This window comes from Aquarana catesbeiana, linkage group LG04 (genome assembly GCF_042186555.1).
Source record: "Aquarana catesbeiana isolate 2022-GZ linkage group LG04, ASM4218655v1, whole genome shotgun sequence".
In the NCBI taxonomy this organism is placed as follows: domain Eukaryota; kingdom Metazoa; phylum Chordata; class Amphibia; order Anura; family Ranidae; genus Aquarana; species Aquarana catesbeiana.
Window position 1 is genome coordinate 43000627 of NC_133327.1, and position 19936 is coordinate 43020562.

Consider the following 19936-nt stretch of genomic DNA (forward strand, 5'->3'; position numbering starts at 1 on the left):
TATCCCTATCCTCCTGTTGCCTACTGTGGGTGTGAGCTGGGGGACCCTGGGGGCCGCGACCTGGAGTCAGTTGCAGCCCAGTCCATCCTCACCTCTAGAGGCTCTGGTGAACACCCGCTGGCTCTTAGACTCAGCGCCCCCAGGGAATCCTACGCTCTAGCCCCGGTGGGCTCAGTGTTGGTGTTCCAGCAGCCCTGCCTTCCTTACCACCCAGACTCCCATCCGCAGCAGTCAGCCATAGGGTCAACTGCCTTGTGGTGCACTCCTGATTCCAACGGTGTGCATCTGTCACCCAGCCTCTAGGTGACCTGACAGTTTGATCAGCCATGGACCCGGCTAACGTGCCGCTTCCTGCAGCCGATCCATTGCAGGGCATAGTTCGCAGACTCGAGGCCCAGGAATCTAATCAGACTCAGGTGATGCGATTCCTTAAGGATCTGGCTTCCCGCTTCGAGCAGCTCCAGGCCTCCTTGGGAAACCTGAACCTGCAGCCTCAAGTGCAATCAGCAACTGCACCTATCGCACCAGTTGCAGCCACACATTCATATTCACTGCCAGCTCCGTCCCGTTTTTCTGGGGACTCCAAGGCCTGCAGGGGCTTCCTCAGCCAATGCACCATTCATTTTGAGCTCCAGCCACAAAACTTTCTGTCTGATCGGGCTAAGATAGCCTATACAATTTCCCTCCTCTCTGGTGAAGCTTTAGCTTGGGCTGCCCCCCTGTGGGAGAAGAATGTCCCGGTGGTTTCCAGCCTGTCCGACTTCTTGAAGCTTTTTCGTAACATCTTCGAGGAGCCAGCTTGGGTTTCTTCAGCGGCTAGTGCCCTTTTACACCTTCGCCAAGAATCTTGTTCAGTGGGACAATATGCGCTTCAGTTCCGTATCCTCACAGCTGAATTGAGCTGAAACAATGAGGCCCTGGTCGCAACCTTTTTACATGGCCTCTCTGACCGAGTGAAGGACGAATTAGCAGGAAGAGCCATCCCCGCCGGTCTGGACGATGTCATTTCTTTGTGCAATCAGATTGACATTCGTTTCCAGGAGAGGTCCCTAGAAAAAAGAAGCCAGCACCCTCTAGGTCCTAGGCAGCCAGAACTCTTCTCTCGTCGCCCTGTGGAGCATCCTCTGCCTGCTGAGGAACCTATGCAGCTGGGCCGGACCAGACTAACCCCCGAAGAACGTGCTAGACGCAGAACTCTGGGCGTGTGTCTTTATTGTGGGGGCAAGGGTCATTTTCGTGACTCCTGCTCGCTTCGTCCGGGAAACGCTCGGGTCTAATACATTTAGCAGGTGGAGTATTGGACCCAGAAACATCACCTTCTCGTCTTCTTCTTCCAGTGTTCCTCCATGTAGGCCCTTCTCCTCAATCGGTCCTAGCATATCTGGACTCCGGGGCTGCCGGCAATTTTATGGATTGGAGAACTGCTTCTTCCATGAAGCTTACCCTTTCTCCCCTCGCTACACCACTGGTAATCTCGGCAATTGATGGCACTGTGCTCCCAGGTGGCCCTATCCGTTTCCAGACGCTACCTATTAGGATGTCGGTAGGGATACTCCACCAGGCGTGGATTTCCTTCCTCATTCTACCCAAGGCCTCTACCCCCATTGTATTAGGCCTTCCTTGGCTACAGCTCCACTCTCCACATGTGGACTGGGTCTCTGGGCAGATCCTGGCTTGGGGCCCTTCGTGTTTCTCTTCCTGTCTTCTCAAGGTGGTCCCCAAGGAGAGACTTCCCATTGCTACCACATCCGTATCTTCTGATCTTCCCTCGGCATACAGCGATTACCGGGATGTGTTCTGTAAGAAGTCTGCTGAGGTGCTTCCTCCCCACAGATCTTTTGACTGTGCCATTGACCTTGTCCCTGGAGCAACTCTACCCAGGGGTCGTACCTACCCTCTGTCCATTCCAGAGACCCAGGCCATGTCTGAGTATGTCGCCGAGAATTTGGAGAGAGGTTTCATCCTGAAATCCTTGTCGCCTGGAGGAGCAGGGTTCTTTTTCGTTGCTAAAAAGGATGGTACCCTCAGACCCTGCATCGACTATCGAGGGTTAAATGCAGTGACTATCAAAAACCGATACCCCTTACCTCTAATATCTGAGCTATTTGACAGATTGAAGGGGGCTTCCATTTTCACCAAGTTGGATCTCAGAGGTGCATACAATCTCATTAGAATTCGGGAAGGTGACGAATGGAAGACTGCGTTTAACACTAGGGACGGGCATTACGAATACCTGGTTATGCCTTTTGGTTTGTGTAATGCTCCAGCTGTGTTCCAGAACTTTGTCAATTAAACCTTCAGGGATCTACTATACCAGTTTGTTGTCATCTATCTGGATGACATTCTTATCTTTTCTGAAAATCTGCTTGCTCACAGGAACCATGTCTGCACCGTACTTCAGCGCCTTAGAGAGAATAATCTCTATGCCAAGCTGGAGAAGTGTTCCTTTGAATGTCCTGAGGTCCTGTTTCTGGGATGTTTTGTTTCTAGTTTGGGTCTTCGCATGGATCCCGGAAAGGTCTAGGCGATTACCAACTGGCCCCTTCCTGCTAGCCTTAAGGCCACACAGCGCTTTCTTGGCTTCACAAATTATTATAGGCAGTTCATAAGGAATTACTCTTCCATTGCCGTGCCTATTATCGTTTTTACCTAGAAGGGTGCGAATGCCAAAGACTGGCCTCCCGAGGCTGTCTCTGCGTTTTACGATCTGAAGCAGGCCTTTGTTTCTGGACCACTCTTGAGGAGACCAAATCCTGAGGACCCATTTTTTATTGAAGTAGACGCTTCTTCGATGGGGGTGGGAGCTGTGCTTCTTCAGTTCTTTGAGAAGAGACATCAACCATGTACGTTCTTCTCCAAAAAATTTTCTCAGGCAGAGAGAAATTATGGCATTGGTGATCGGGAACTTCTCGCAATTAAATTGGCGTTGGAAGAGTGGCATCATCTCTTGGAGGGTTCCCCTCACTCCATTACGATCTTTACTGATCACAAGAATCTACAATACCTACAGAATGCTAAACGTCTGAACCCCAGACAGGCCAGGTGGAGTCTCTTCTTTTCTCGTTTTAAATTCACGATTACGTACAAACCTGGTTCCTGCAACGGTCGGGCTGATGCGCTCTCTAGGTCATTTGACACTTTGGACGGGGAGTCCACCCCTGATCCTGAGCCGATCATTCCAACCTCATGCATTGTTGCCCATTCTACCACCCTGGAATCAAAAATTCCTCCTGGCAAGACCTTTGTTCCCACGGAGCTAAGAGCTAAGATCCTTCATTGGGGACATGATTCCAAGGTGGCAGGTCATGCTGGGTTCCTCCGATCCTTCCTTCTCATCAGTCGTCTCTACTGGTGGTCTAACCTCTGCTCAGATGTTAAAGATTATGTTAAGGTTGTCTTGTCTGTGCTCAGTCTAAATCTTCCACACAAGCCCCTGCTGGTCTTCTCGTGCCCTTGCTCATTCCTAAGGAGCCCTGGTCTCACATCGCCATGGATTTTATCACCGATCTTCCACTGTCGGAGAATAATACAGCCATTTGGGTGGTAATCGATCGGTTCTCCAAGATGGCTCATTTTGTTCCTCTTCCTGGTCTCCCTTCTGCCTCTGCCTTGGTTCCTATTTTTGTACGAGAGATTTTCCGCCTCCATGGTGTTCCTTCCCATGTCGTTTCGGACAGGGGTGTTCAGTTTACGTCCCGTTTTTGGAGAGCCTTTTGCAAATCCCTCAACATTACCTTGGATTTTACCTCTTCTTACCATCCCCAATCCAATGGCCAGACTGAGAGGGTTAATCAGGAGTTGGAGGTCTTTCTCCGTACCTTGGTCTCGGCTCATCACGATGATTGGGCATCACTACTCCCGTGGGCAGAGTTCTCCCACAATAATCATGTCAACCTCAGTTCTCAGAAAACACCCTTTATCACTGTTTATGGAAAACATCCTCAACTCCCTCTTCCTATGACCTGTTCTTCTGACATTCCAGCCTTGGCTACTGTTCAGGAATCATTCAATTCCATGTGGGCTGACGTTCATGATTCCCTCCAGAAAGCTGCCAACAAATTCAAGAATTTTGCTGACCGTCGCAGGTGTAAGCCGCCTTCTCTTCAGCCAGGAGACAAAGTCTGGCTCTCCACCAGGAACATCAAACTCCGGGTTCCTTCTCTCAAATTTGCCCCAAGATTCATTGGTCCGTACACCATAACTTCTAAACTGAATCCGGTTTGTTTCAAGATCCAGATTCCCAAAAGCCTCAAAATCTCTAACTCCTTCCATGTTGCCCTTCTGAAGCCTTTAGTTCTCAATAAGTTCTCTCGTCCTCTCTCTACCACAGCGCCAGTCTCTGAGGATAATCAGGAGTACGAGGTTAGCCAAATTTTGGATTCCCGACTCTGCAGAGGCATTCTCCAGTACCTCGTGCATTGGAAGGGGTTTGGTCCTGAGGAGAGGTCGTGGACTAAGGCTTCTGAGGTCTTTGCACCTCGTCTGTTGAGGAAGTTTCATTTGAAGTTCCCCTCTAAACCTGGTCCCAGGTGGGGAAGGGGGAGGCCTCGTAAGAGGGGGGGTACTGTTATGGTTATGCAATAGAGGTTGTTTGTCAGCATACCTGTTTCCATGTGTTCTTCTCCAAAGACCAGCTGTCTCTCACCTGACTGCTTTTATTAACTCTCCTCTAGCATGGCTCCACCCCAGCTCCTATCAGAGAACTTTATGTTAACCTCTGCACTGCAGGTCAGCCCTGCTGATCAACCTTTGTGTGTTTGGCTTCCTGTTCCTGCCTGCCGTGTGCTCTACGTTTGTTTCTGTTACCGACTTTGGCATGTTCTCTACTATTCCTGTCTGCTCGTGACCCTGACCTCTGGCGTGTCCCCGACTATCCCTGTTTGCCTGTGACCCTGAACCTTGGTGTGAACTCTGTTGTCCTTGTCTGCTTGTGGCCCTGACCTTGGCTTATTCCTTTACTATCCCTATCCTCCTGTTGCCTACTGTGGGTGTGAGCTGGGGGACCCTGGGGGCCACGACCTGGAGCCAGTTGCAGCCCAGTCCATCCTCACCTCTAGAGCCTCTGGTGAACACCTGCTGGCTCTTAGACTCCACGCCCCAGGGAATCCTACGCTCTAGCCCCGGTGGGATCAGTGTTGGTGTTCCAGCGGCCCTGCCTTCCTTACCACCTGGACTCCCATCCGCAGCAGTCAGCCGTAGGGTCCACTGCCTTGTGGTGCACTCCTGATTCCAACGGTGTGCATCTGTCACCCAGCCTCTAGGTGACCTGACATGCAGTTTCTACAATGAGCAAGCAACTTTCTTGTAAAAAAAATAGGCACAGGCTTGGCCCTGTATGAAGCATTAGTAGGACCTTATCTTAAAGGATACGTTCACTTTAAAAAAAAAAAAATAATACAGTAAATGCAAATTTTTTTGCAGGTAAAAAAATGTGCATTGATTATTTTTTGTCGCAGTAGCCTGGAAAGCATTGCACCAGTGATCAGCAGATCACTGATACCATACAGGTCTCCTGCACACTGTCAGTGTATCGGCTTACCCATACATCGGCAGGTAAGCCGATACTCCCTGAAAGGGACACTCAATGAACTACAACACCATGGTTGTTCATTGAGAACTACAAGCCAACAGCTGCTAAGGATGTTGGGACTTGTAGTTCATTCAGACACACAGAGCTGTGTGGCTGAATGACACGGCCATGTGAGCAAAGGCCCCGCACAGCCACACTGTTTTCAAATAGTGGCAACTAGTACAGAGAACTTCTCCCCATACTGCTGCCACAGGGTGGAGGGGGGGGGCAGCAGGCGGCAACTGCAGAATTGGGAATGTGTTACATGTTCCTCGCTAAAAACGAGTGGGAAATGTAACATATTCCCAAAGGTGAACCTATCCTTTAAAGCAATCATAAACTACTACTTCCATTTTGTACCTAGAGGTAAGATTAAAATAAGGTATACCTGTAGGTACAATGAACGTCTCCTAAATATGCACGATTTAGGCAATATTTACAATGGCAATAGCCAATGATGTCACAGGCATGTGCGCAAAGATCCTCTGCATTTAGGGCACCGAGCATGCCACAGAATCCAGAGCACCATGCCACGATTGTGATGTCATTGCAGCCTGGCCATTCAAACAACCAGAGTGTGCCAACCGAGAAAGAAAACCGGGTGAAGATAGAAACCCCAGCAGCAGTGACAGCTCGCACTGGAGGCTGGATTCACATATGCTGCGGCTCACAGCAGGAGGTACAGTGCGTCTCTGTTCATCAATTTAAGGTACAGTGTTGCATGACCATGCAAATGTCATTCAAAGTGTGACAGCGCTGAAAGCTAAAAATTGGCCTGGGCGGGAAGGGGGTAAAAGTGCCCAGTAGGTAAGTGGTTAAACTTTACTACTACTTTAAATATGTAGTTCAATTTGGTGCACCATTTCACAAAAAGGATGTTGCGGTACTGGAGAGGCAACATGGAGGAGCTCAGCTACGAGGAAAGAATAACTGAACAGGGTTTTTTTTTACCACAACTATTCCTTTATAGTGGTTTTTGAAATTTACAGATGCAGCAATTTAGAAATTGGATGAAAGGTTTAACACTGGGAAACACTTTTTGAAAGATAAAAAGTGCAATTTATATACAACTATATAGATCAGGGACAGAGGGGAGCTATGGATAAAACAACTCAATGTTTTTCTGCTGAGTCTGTAAATCATTGCCTATCACACACACAGGATTGTATATGCATAGCTCCCAACTGTCCCTGATTTAGAGGGACTGTCCCTGATTTGGAGCAATGTCCCTCTGTCCCTCTTTCCCCCTCAATTTTCCCTCAGTTTGGTCTGATCTATATAGTTGTGTATAAGATGCACTTTTTTATCTTTCATAAAGTGTTTCCCAGTACTAAACCTTTCATCTAATTTCTAATCTGCTGCATTTGTAAATTTTAAAAGCCAATATAAAGGAATAGTAGTGGTAAAAAAAGTCCCTTGTGGATTTATTTAAAGCGGGGTTCCACACAAATTTTGAACATTATCTCTATGCATTCTCTTCCTTGCCTAGATGCTGACATGCTGTGTAAAAAAATTTAAATCGCCGTAATTACCTTTTTTTTTTCTAATCTTCTTAGCACTTCCTGGTTTTCCTCCCATGGGAGTAGGCGTGTTTCTAGCCTCTCCCAGACCTCCCACAGTCCCCTGGGAGCTAGTCTCAGGCTTCCCAGCATGCATTGTGCAACAGCGTCATCACAACATCTCGGTGAATGCTGGGAGCACAGCATTCACCGCATCCAGGAAATACATGCTTGTGGGCTTCAAATGCCCACAATGAAGATGGAAACCGCCTTCAGTGAATTTTATAAGTTATTCTTTACAACGAAATCGGACACAGGCGGACTTATTACACAGAACATGTGAGTAGATAATCATGAGAAGAAAAGTTTGTGAATGAACTCCAAAAAAAAAAAAACGATAGATAGGTGGACCCCCGCTTTAACTTTGTTTTGGTTAATTCTCCTTTAAGGGGGTGTGGCAGGGGGAGTGTCCTATGCCTACATACATTTGCTAGTAGATGTCCCTCATTCCCATCTCAAAATGTTGGGAGGTATGTATATGCCCCCTATCAAAATGCACAATTTAGACAACAAATATATATGAAAAAATACTAGTAAACAAATAACGATTGGCAGCACATAAAATTATGAAAAATGTATAAGAAAGTAGAAAAAAATCCTTGTTAACTTCTTTCCCTCCAGAAGAGTGTGCCCGCTTCACTTGCCATGACCTTGAAGTGAACAACTTTGTACCAAGTTTACTATTTAGACTTTTAATTGTACAAAGTGGTCATATCCCCTTAATACTTCTTCCCAAGAGTAAATTCTGTTTCCTCTCATTTTGGTCTGCTCTATATAGTTGTATATAAATTGCACTTTTTATCTTTCAAAAAGTGTTTCCCAATGCTAAACCTTTCATCTGATTTCTAAATTGCTGCATTTGTAAATTTCAAAAACCACTATAAAGGAATAGTAGTGGTAAAAAAAAAACCCTGAACCCAGGGCATTTTGGCTCATCCATACTCTCCATTCACTAAAACATTTTCTTTTCTGACTCCAGATGATAACTAATAACTAAAGATGTGTCCAGATGACTCTAGGTCCCTATAATAATGTCCACAGGTCATTCTATTCATTTTAGACTCCCCACAGGAAACTTTTGCCTTTACAATTAGACTACTTTAACACTGAGGCGGGCGGGCGCTGGCGGGAAAGCGGCGCTATACTTAGCGCCCCTTTACCATCATTTTAGCGGTGCTATTCAACCGCTAGCGGGGCGGTTTTAACCCCCGCTAGCGGCCGAAAAAGGGTTAAAAGCGCCGCCGCATCGGTGCTTTGCCGGCGGGTTTGCAGCGCTGCCCCATTGTTTTCAATGGGAAGCGGCGCTGCAGGAGCGGTGAATACACCGTTCCTGCAGCGCCCCAAAGATGCGGCTTGCATGACTTTTTTGACCGTCCTGCAAGCGCACCGCTCCAGTGTGAAAGCCCTCGGCTCTTTCAGGGTGCTTTGCAGGTGCTATTTTTAGCACTTTAGCGCCTGCAAAGCACCTCAGTGTAAAAGTAGCCTAAAACAATTGACTTACCGATCTCTGCACAATGTCTGGAGGCAGATTCACTTCTCTTCCAGCTGACCTTTTCTTTACAGTTTTATTGTGTTTTGCATTGTTATATTCTTCCTCGATAGGTGGTAAAAATGCCACAGAGGGGTCTGAAAACTGTGAACAACCAAGGTTACAATAAATGCATGGATAACATGGAGAACAGGTCCTTTCACACGGGACGGATCCGTGATGATCCGCCCCGTGAACATCCGCTTGCTCAGCGGGGATCGCTCCGTTGATCCCCGCTGAGCCAGCGGATGACAGGGCGGTAACCCGGAACAGCCCTGTCAGATCTCCGCTCTCCCCGTCTGTCCGTGTTCATCCGATCCGCTCTGCAGATGGATAGAAAAATAGGGTTTTCCTCCGTCTGCAGAATCGGACCATAGCGGGAACGGATGATATTTTTTGTGTCAGCGGATGTTCATCCGCTGACACCTGCTATCCCGTAGGGATGCATGCATGTCCGTATTTCATCAGAAAACGGATGGATGAAATACAGACATACTGTCCGCACGTGTGAAAGGGGCCTTAGCCTGATTTGTTAAACCTTGATACAATATCAAGCTGTTTAGTATCTCTGCAAAATTTATTTTCGCTGGTAATTAACACCCATTAGTGAGTAAAAAGTCAATAATAAGTGTAAATTACCAGCGAAAAATTATTTGCTGGTAAAAAAATGTATGCAAAAATATTGCTTAGGTACTGAATCATGTTAAATTGTATGTATAGAATATTTAGTTGTTGTTGTGTTAGTGTTTTTAGTAACCCCCTAGTGGGTTTACTAATCTTTTTTTTAGGTTAATGCTCCTTTTAAGGGGGTGTGGTAGGGGCCGTGTCCTATGCCTACATGCTTTTACTAATAGGTGTCCCTCATTCCCATCTCAAAACATTGGGAGGTATGGTTTATCAAAGGGACTATTCTGCAGCACTTAGAGATGGGTGATCTGATCTTTCTCTTACAGCATATAGTTCTAATGATGAAGGCAGGGGCGTAACTACCACCATAGCGACCCATGCGGGCGCTATGGGGCCCGCAGCCGAGTGGGGCCCAGTGAGGATAAGAGCACCGCCGGCACAGTCTCCCAGCCAGGGGAAGAGAGAGGAAAGGAAGAGGCGAGCTGTCCGTATCAGCAGAGAGCTGAATTGCCCGATGTAAGAGCTTTCATTAGAACTTCCAGTGTTCCCGGGGCTCACATCACATAGCTCCAATTTTTTTTTTATTATTCTCTTCTATTGTTTTTTTATGCTTTTCTTTTCTATTTTATATTCTATAATAGTCTTTTCAATTCAAATTCAAATTCATTCTATACGAAATTCGAATTTCGGAACATGGCTTCTGAAGTTTGAATTTCGTATAGAATGAATTCGAAAGATTAGAACAGAAAAGAATAGAAAAGAATAGACTAGAAAAACAATAGAACAGAATAGAAGAAAATATAATATATATATTATATTTTCTTCTATTCTGTTCTATTGTTTTTCTAGTCTATTCTTTTCTATTATTTTCTATTCTATTCTAATCTTTTATATTCAAATTTGATTTGGTCTATATGAAATTCGAATTTTGGAAGATGTTTTATATATATATATATATATATATATATATATATATATATATATATATATATATATATATATATAAATTTCTATTCTGTTTCATTGTTTTTCTATGCTATTCTTTTCTATTCTATTCTATTCATTCTATACGAAATTCGAATTTCGGAAGATGGCTTCTGAAAGTGGAATTTCGTATAGAATGAATTCGAATTTGAATAGAAAAGATTAGAATAGAAAATAATAGACTAGACAAACAATAGAACAAAACAGAATAAAATATAATATATATATTTTATTCTATTGTTTTTCTAGTCTTTTCTCTTCTACTCTATTCTAATCTTTTCTATTCAAATTCATTTTATAAGAAACTAAAATTTCGGAGATGGTTATATATAGAGAGAGATATATATATATATATAGATAGATATATATATTTATTGTATTTTTTTCTATGCTGGTCTTATGTTTTTCTATTCTTTTCTATTTTATTCTAATCTTTTCTATTTGAATGCGAATTCATTCTATACGAAATTTGAATTTCTGAAAATGGTTATACAGAAACAGAATGAAATAGAATAAAATCGAACTCTAATAGAAAAGACTAGAACAGAAAAACAATAGAACAGAATAGAAAAACATATAAAATATTCTATTCTAATCTATTCTGTACCAAATTCCAATTTCAGAAGATGTTTTATATATATATATATATATATAAAATATTTCTTTCTATTCTGCTCTACTGTTCTATTGTTTTTCTATTCTATTCTTTTCTATTAGAATTTGATTTCATTCTATTTCTATATAACCATTTTCCAAAATTCGAATTTTGTATAGAATTAATTTGAATTCAAATAGAAAAGATTAGAATATAACAGAAAATAATAGAAAAACAATAGAACAGAATAGAAAAAATATAATAATATATACATATATATATATACATATATATATATATATATATATATATATATATATATATATATATATATAACCATCTTCCGAAATTCAAATTTCGTATAAATTGAATTTGAATTTGAATAGAAAAGATTAGAATAGAGTAGAAAGAATAGACTAGAAAAACAATAGAACAGAATAGAATAAGATATAATATATATATTATATTTTATTCTGTTCTGTTCTATTGTTTTTCTAGTCTATTCTTTTCTATTATTTTCTATTCAAATTTGAATTCATTCTATACGAAATTTGAATTTCAGAAGCCATCTTCCGAAATTCGAATTTCGTATAGAATGCTATTCTTTTATATTTTCTATTCTAATCTTTTCTATTGGAATTCAATTTCATTCTATACGAATTTCAAATATAGTTTTTCAAATTCAGTTAATGTTTTTTTTCGAATGTGGTAGAATTTTTTCGAATTTTATAGTTTTTTTCGAATGTGGTAGAATTTTTTTGAATTTGACAGTTTTTTTCGAGTGTGGTAGAATTTTTTCGAATTTGACAGTTTTTTTCGAGTGTGGTAGAATTTTTTCGAATTTGACAGTTTTTTTCGAATGTGGTAGAATTTTTTCGAATTTGATAGTTTTTTTTCGAATATGGTCGAATTTTTTCGAATGCGGTCGAATTTTTTCGAGTTTGAATACGGAACGAAACGAATTCCGAAAACGAATGTAACGAATTCAACGAATTTAACTAAACGAATTTAGTTAAATAACGAATTGAAACTAAACTAAACTAAACAAATTTTTTCATCCTGCACATGTCTACGGGACATGTGATGTCATCAAAGGCGTCGGGCCAAGAGGTGGGGCTATGTGACGATAAGCACCGGGAAGACAGGAAATTCAAATGAAAGCTATTACAGCGGGCAATCCCGCTCTCTGCTGATCCAGGTGGCTTGCCTCTTCCTCTGCATAGGTGGGGCTGTATGGGGCACAGGCAGACCAGGCTGTATTGGGCACAGGTCATGCTGTATGGGGCACAGGTCACGCTGTATTGGGCACAGGTCATGCTGTATTGGGCACAGGTCATGCTGCATTGGGCACAGGTCACGCTGCATTGACACTAGGGCAGCTGTGGGGGGGGGGGCTGTTTGCAGGGGGGCCCCATACAACATTTTGCTATGGGGCCCTGCTATTTCTAGTTACGCCCCTGGATGAAGGTAAGTATAGTGAAGGCAAACTGGGTCTTATATGATGGAAAAGAAAACATAAATGACATACCTGTGCAGCAGCTTGTGCTATCAAGGCCAGCAGGCAGAGGGTGGAGATCAGCATGGTCTTCATTTGCCCTGTAACATATTTTGTGTATTTGTTGGCACTTTTTTCAATAGTTTGAATGTCACATAAATTGTAAGGCCTCATGTACACTGGACGCTTTTGCAGCTGCTTCTAGGGGCATCCGGCGTTTTTTTTTTTCCCCTGCCACTAAACTCCCCTGCATGTTCACTTAAGTGCCCATGCACACATTGGATTTTAACAGCGTTTAGTGGCAGGAGAGTTTAGAGGCAGGAAAAAAAAAAAACACTGCCAGTGCGTCCAGGAGCAGCAGAGTTTGGGCAGAAACAACGCTTGACGGGGCTAAAAGCATGTAAAAGCTTTAGAGTTGTTTACAAGCTTCAGACTCCATGCACACTAGCTTAAAAAAACGCTCCTAGCAGCAGATTTTAAAGCGAAGTTCCAGTCATTTGTTTGTTTATTAAAAGTCAGCAACTACAAATAGTGTGGCTACTGACTTTCAGTAAACAGCCACTTACCTCTCCCACAGTCCAGCGGTGTACCCACCCCAGCCGTGTTCTCACCGTGTCCTCTACTATGGGCCCCCGGCTGTGACAGCCTGCAGCTTCACAGCCGGGTGCGCAAGTGCAAGCGACACTGCGGTCAGTGACTGGCCCCGAAGTCTTCTAGAACCTGTCATATGTCCCGGAAGACTTCAGGAAGGAGAACTTCAAATTCCGTACGCCTAGGCAACCAGAACGGAAGTGGGAGCAGGTACCTGTCAAATTTGGGGACCTGCTCCCCCCTCCTCCCCAAAAGCTCTGTTTCACAAACAGGAGTCGGGGAGGAGGCCTTAAAGCGAAGTTCCACTTTTGGGTGGAACTCTGCTTCAAGCATTTTTTTCTACTTCTAGAAGCAAATAGTGTTATCTTATGTGTCGATGCACACTATTTTAATCTAGAAGCATTTTTTAAGGTTCAGGTTCTAGGAGCGGAATAAAACTTTTTTTTTTTTTTTAGCCTTTTTTGGGATTGATTTGCTGGCAGAATGCTCCTAAATGATGCTAAAAGTTGGCACAAAAAAAAGCTTTTTTTTTTTTGGCCAGGAAGAAAGGCTTCTAGGAGAGTTTGCAAAACGTCCTGTGTGCATGAGGCCTAAACATATTTATTCTTTATTAGTTCTGGTTCTAGACAAAATCAAATCAAGCCTCCAACTTCAACTAAAAAAAATTAAAAATATTGCCTAATACCTTAAATAAAAAAAAATAAAAAAAAAACTCAACTGCAATACTTACCTTCACTTTGGCATTGTCCTCTGCAGATTCAACTGCTCTTCATGGACAGCACACATTTTTAGTGAAAGGGGTCTATCTATTTATAAGCTTTGCTGCCTGAATGTCTCAAAATTTGCACAGCCATATTGTATCTAATATGGTTATTTCCTATGCTCATCATCTTTCCTATGCTCATCATTTAGTGACTGTAATGGGGTATTTTCCTGAAATACTCCATCACTTAAAGGGCTGGTAAGCCGTAACAAAACTTATACTTTTGGCTTTAGATTTTTTTTTTACCTGGAATGGCTAGTAAGTTGTCTTGGCTAATTAGTTGTTAAATCATAACTAGACTGTTGACCCTGATATGCATTCATCAGTGAAGAAAAAAATAATCCAAGATGAGCTGGAATTTGAATGTGAGTTCATATGATAAGAGTCCAAATCAATTTATTGGTGTGCATTGTTTTATAGCGCAAATCAAGAAATGAATCTGGACTCTCATTTGATCTGGTGCTCCTTCCATTGGTGCAGATTTTTTCTGGTGACATCATTCAAGGCATGAAAACATAGCCAAGATATATACATACACTGATATGGTAACATTCTGTATAGCCAACATTTTTGGCTATACAGAATTTATTTTAGATAGCATTGGGGAGAGTTAAAGCCCCTTAACAAAAATGGCAGCCCCCCCCCTGCACCCCTGTCAGATTTGTATTGCTGTGTCCCACTGGGGAGATTTACCTTCAGTTCCTGTAAACCCAAGAATAAAACGAGAGGAAATCTCTCCAAAGTGAGGAAATGTCATCTTAGAGCAGGGTTTGTCAATTAGGGTTCCTTGAGCATTGAGCAATTTCTGACGTTCAGACAGTGGGGGTCCGTCCATATGGGGCTCAGGGGCACCATCTCATTAATCCATGTGCCCAGCCCCTAATTTACATGCAGGGTGCCGGAAGCATGGATTTCAATGTTTTTGGTTTTTTTTGACGCACATGATTAGAGCCTGAGGCTCTAATCGGCTTAAAAAAGGGTGAGTCTTAGGACTCCTGGCTAGTCGGGTCTCAGGACCCACTTTCTGTTCAGCCGGAGAACCTGGAGCAGCACCCCTATCCCAGATCCTTGTCATCTGCCTCCTAAGGTAAGAAGGCCTCTGATCGCCGCCTTCCCGTTTGTCCCCTGCGGGGGGGGGGAAGGGGGGGGAATGCCCCCTTCCCAACCATCTCCTGCGGGAAGGGGGGGAGAAATCGCCACCTTTCCGTACATCTCCCGCGTTGGTTTGCCACCCCCCAAAAATATTGAGCACCAGCCGCCACTGCTTTCAGATAAGTACCCACTGATACCATTGATCTTTTTAGCTATCTGTAAGGGGGAGGGGGATTTTTCCCAATGACCACAAGTGTATTCAATCCTAGTTTTATTGGAAAACTATTGTACAAATAGACAAATATACATACATTAATGGCATACCAGCAAACATCTTACAAATACATTATACAAACTAACATAACCAAAACAAAAAATAACTAAAAAAAAAAAAACAAAAAGGGGGGGAAGGAAAGATGGAAACATATAGACATCATATATTGAAAACTTATTAACAATGACCACAAGTATAAGGAGCATTCTTCTTACTGACCATCACACTAATGTATCATGAGTTATAGATACTCTAAATTTTAGCAGGGGATCCCTGAGACCAGATCATAGGGTATCAAGGGTTCCTTTGTGTTGAAAAGTTTGAGAAAGGCTGTCCTGGACAGATGTTATCAGAGCAAATGTCCCGGTCGAAAGATTTCCCCCTCTATTCCTATTATGGCGACAAATCAGAATTGCAAACCGCTTTTTGAAAATGTTAGTTGTCTTACAGTTAGGCTTACTCAATGGATTTGTTTTTTCCAGGTCACTGATCATGCAAGCAGGGCCGTCTTTAATATTAATTGGACCCTGGGCAAACATTTCCTTGGGCCTCCCCCTATGCAATTTCGCCCCCACCCCCATCATTACACAGCACTCACTCCCTACCCCATACTACCCAAATGACTACATAGGACCCCCATACCCCATACTACCACCATAATTACAGGACCCCCCTCCCACATCATTTCACTGGACCCCCTCCCCCATAATTACACAGGACCCCTTCCCTTACTACCCTCATCAATACACACCCCCCCTCCATACTACATTGTCGCTCATTAACCATCAGTGCACTGCTGTTTCTGCAGGAGGGAGGGTTATTATTGAGGGTGGAGAGGCAGGGAGGGGGGGGTTATTGTTGTCGGTGGAGAGGCAGGGCGGGAGGTTATTATTGAGGGTGGAGAAGTGGGGAGGGGGGTTATTCTTGAGGGTGGAGAGGCAGGGAGTGGTGTTATTATTGAGGGTGGAGAAGCGGGGAGGGAGGGAGGTTATTATTGAGGGTGAAGAGGCAGGGAGGGGGGTTATTATTGAGGGTGGAGAATCAGGGAGTGGGGTTATTATTGAGGGTGGAGAGGCAGGGAGGGGGGTTATTATTGAGGATGGAGAGGCAGAGAGGGGGGTTATTATTGAGGGTGGAGGGGGGTTGTGGTACAAAAGGTAATAGATGCGGGGAATGATTTGATGGGGTTGTTAGGTGGGTGTGGGATAGACTTCCATGAATAAGTGAGTTTTCAGGGATCTCCTAAAGGTGGACAGGTTAGGGGCTGATTGGATATACCGGGGCAGGGAATTCCAGAGGATGGGAGAGGCTCTGAAGAAGTCCTGAAGAAGGGTATGAGAGGAGGTAACAAGGGAGCTAGAGAGCAGGAGGTCCTGAGAAGAGCGGAGGGGACGATTTGGGTGATATCTGCAGATGAGGTTGCTGATGTAGCTGGGGGCGATGTTGTGGATGGCCTTGTATGTTGTGGTTAGAATTTTGAATTTTATATGGTGGGGTAGGAGAAGCCAGTGAAGGGATTGGCAGAGAGGAGCAGCACTCAGGGATCGGTTAGTGAGGTGCATTAGTCTAGCAGCAGCATTCGTAATAGACTGAAGGGGGAGTTAGCCTGCGTAAGGGTAGGCCATTAAGGAGAGAGTTGCAGTAGTCAAGGCGGGAAATAATCAAGGAGTGAATAAGTTGCTTTGTGGTGTCATTAGTCAGGAAGGGTCAAATTCTGGAGATGTTGCGGAGGTTAAGGCGGCAGGATTTAGCCAGTGATTGGATGTGTGGGCCGAAGGAGAGGTCAGAGTCAAGGATTACACCCAGCACCCTGGCATGTGTGGAGGGACCAATGGTTGTGCTGTTGATCTTAATGGTAAAGTCATGGGGAGGGGGGACCGGGAAGGAGGAAATATTACAAGCTCAGTTTTAGAAAGATTGAGTTTGAGAAAGTGGTGTGACATCCATACTGAGACGTCATTCAGTAAGTTTGAGATCCGTGAGGAGATCGAGGGGCTGAGTTGAGGGGTGAGAGATAGATTTGGGTGTCATCGATGTAAAGGTGGTATTGGAAGCCATGGGAGGTTATCAACTGGCCCAGGGAAGAGGTACAGAGCGAGAATAGGAGGGGCCCAAGGACAGAGCCTTGGGGTACTCCAACAGAGAGAGGAAGAGGAGTAGAGGAGATGGAGTTCTAAGTGGCACTGAAAGTGCACTGAGATAGATAGGAGGAGAACCAGGATAAAGCAGAATTACAACCACGCAACTAACATTTTCAGAAATCACACCCTTGTATTCTCGCTGTAAGGGTTTCTTTTAAAGTATTTCTAAAACCAATTTTTCTTTTCATTGCTGTCTGTGTTCTCATTCGGGAGATACACTCTCTTATTGTATATCCTGGTGATCATTATCACTGGGATTGACAATGCAGATAAATCCTACATTTTGAGTGTTACCAGGGAAAAAATGAGATCTTCCAATAGGAAGTATTTTTTCCAGATACAACAGTCTAGGAGGAGATTTGCCCTCACTTTTGAGAAATTGCTTACATTCTGTTTTGTCTCTGGGACATATGTGAAAGTAAATTTCCCCAATAGTGCATACAATTTTCTTCTAAATCAGAAGACTCCAAACTTTTGAAAAAAAATGGCCAGTTTACTGCCCTTCAGACTTTAGGAGGGCAGGACAGTGACCAGTGAGAGTACAAAATGGTCTCAGTGGGAGGAATGGTGCCCCATCTTTGGTGTTGGTGGGAAGAATAGTGCCTAATTGTTGGTATCAGTTGGAAGAATTTCCCCTCACCATTGGTGTCTGTGGGAGGAATTGCCCCTTTTTCATAGTGTATGTGGGAGGAAAAGTGCCCCATCATTGGTGTCAGTGGGAGGAATAGTGCCCCATCATTGGTGTCATTGGAGGAAGAGTGTCCCATCATTGGCATCATTGGGAGGATAAGTGCCCCATCATTGGTTTCATTGGGAGGAATAGTGCCCTATCATTGTTGTCATTGGGTGGAATAGTCCCTTATTGTTGGGAGGAATATTGCCTTGAGTGCCAGATAAAGGCAAACAAATGGCCACACCTGGCCCGTGAGGCCACAGTTTTGAGACCACTGTTCTAAATGTTGTGTTATTTTTTTTGCTTTAGATAGATTTGAAGCAAAAAAATAATTGGTGCCTGAACCAGTGAACACAAACACCTACAGATAGAAAATTAGATATCTCCCTTTACAAGACTATGCTTTGTGGCAAACCTTAATCTATGCTCAGATTTTATCTTTAAAGGTCTTCTTAGCACCCAAGAAGGTTCTTATAACATCAAGAGATGTATCCAAATTCCCCAGTTATGACAGCAGTATCTATACCAGTCTTTTCTCAACTATGGCTCCTTCAGAAGTTGCCACCTGCAATGACCACTAGTGTAAGAGGGTAATTTTCCACTTTCCACTAACATACAGTTAAAACAGGGTTTCTCAACCAGGGTTCCTCCAGAGATTGCTAGGGGTTCCTTGAGCAATGAGACATTTCTGCCTCTCAGATAAGTTCCCACTGAAACCAATGATCTTTTAAGCTATCTGTAAGGAGGAATTCCTCCCAATAACCACAAGTGTAAGGAGCATTCCTCCTACTGACCATCACACTAATATATCTAAAACTCATGATATATCTAGTCATTTTTAGTAGGGGTTCCCCCAGAAAGTTATTTCAAGGGTTCCTCTTTGATAAAAGGTAGAGAAAGGCTGATTTAAAGGTTTACTTCTTCACTGGCCACAAATATAAGGGGTTACTTTTTCACTGACAACCAGTGTGTGGTAGTGGTGGTGGGGGGGTGGTGTTCAACTCTCCACTAAGTAGCATATAAAAGAAAACTACAGTTTTCACAGTCTATGCCAACATTATTCATTTTAAGATTACTGTTGTCTTCTATATCCGGGGAATGTTGTAAAATGATCTGCTCTATTTCTTTCTACGACTTTACAATCATGGTCATTTACCTTGAGTTGTAGATCTAATATTTTTTAGAAGGGCTTCCTTGAGACCTTAAAATAAAGGTTTCTCCAGGGTAAAAGGTTGAGAAAGGCTGATCTATGCTATCAGTGAACAAACAAGTAAAGTTTGAAGGCACATACCTGATAACTCTTCAGTTTCCCAGAGAAGTGTAAGATAAGTAGATCCCACACAGGTTTAAGTACGTAGGAACATTTCTGTATTTATAACAGTCAAAACAATGCTATCATTGATTTAGCCATTGATGTAAAGGGTTGTGTAAAGATTTATTTAAAGGATTTATGTAATTAAACTCGGATCACCTTTTAAAAAAAATTTCCACTATTGATTGTCCGCTTGTTAAGCTTTTCTTATGAGTAATAAGGTATGCTCTATGTGGTTTCTTAGAAATGATAACAAAAATAGAGGAAGGAGTGAAGAACGCACCTGAGAAAACATCCATCCAACAAAAATCTTGGGCAATGGGATTAACAATGGTGACATTGCAATACTTAATTGCTGCTGTGTTTTCAGGACAGCTCTGTTGAGAATAAAATGAGAAATCAAACACAGTGAAAGATTCTCAACACTGATAATTCAGTAATCAGTGAACAATGGCCTATTGACATGTCAAAATACGTGTGGGAATCCAGCAGTGGGAGCTGTTGGTTGGTGCATAAACCATCAGAGCGAGGATGATCAAAATGATCAAGACAGCTATACCTATTTGGGCTAAAATATTTTTCCACCCACTCATCCAGCTAAAATATTGGTCCCATGGGTCTGAGATACCTGCATTCAGCTCTACTGATAAGCTTTCCAACTTTTTGATGGCCAGGGTGACCTTACCATTTGGACCAGTGTTGTCAGGGATGTATGTACAGCATGTCCCTGTAC

At 43.3% G+C, this 19936-nt stretch overlaps 1 protein-coding gene across 2 annotated transcripts in view; it reads right to left on the reverse strand.

The window, feature by feature from the left end:
* The window catches only part of LOC141139205 (cysteine-rich venom protein tigrin-like), a 65735-nt gene extending 46421 nt beyond the window's left edge, over positions 1 to 19314 (reverse strand). Inside the window, exons 1-3 of one of the 2 annotated variants that reach the window (XM_073625122.1) lie at positions 19183 to 19314; positions 12391 to 12458; positions 8630 to 8761 (exon numbers count right to left, since the gene is read on the reverse strand). In XM_073625122.1, coding sequence (XP_073481223.1) covers positions 8630 to 8761; positions 12391 to 12453 — 195 coding nt within the window. In that variant the 5' untranslated portion in view covers positions 12454 to 12458; positions 19183 to 19314. The remainder of the gene's footprint in view (positions 1 to 8629; positions 8762 to 12390; positions 12459 to 19182) is intronic. The other variant, XM_073625124.1, reaches the window with a different exon arrangement.
* Positions 19315 to 19936: the final 622 nt, after the last annotated feature.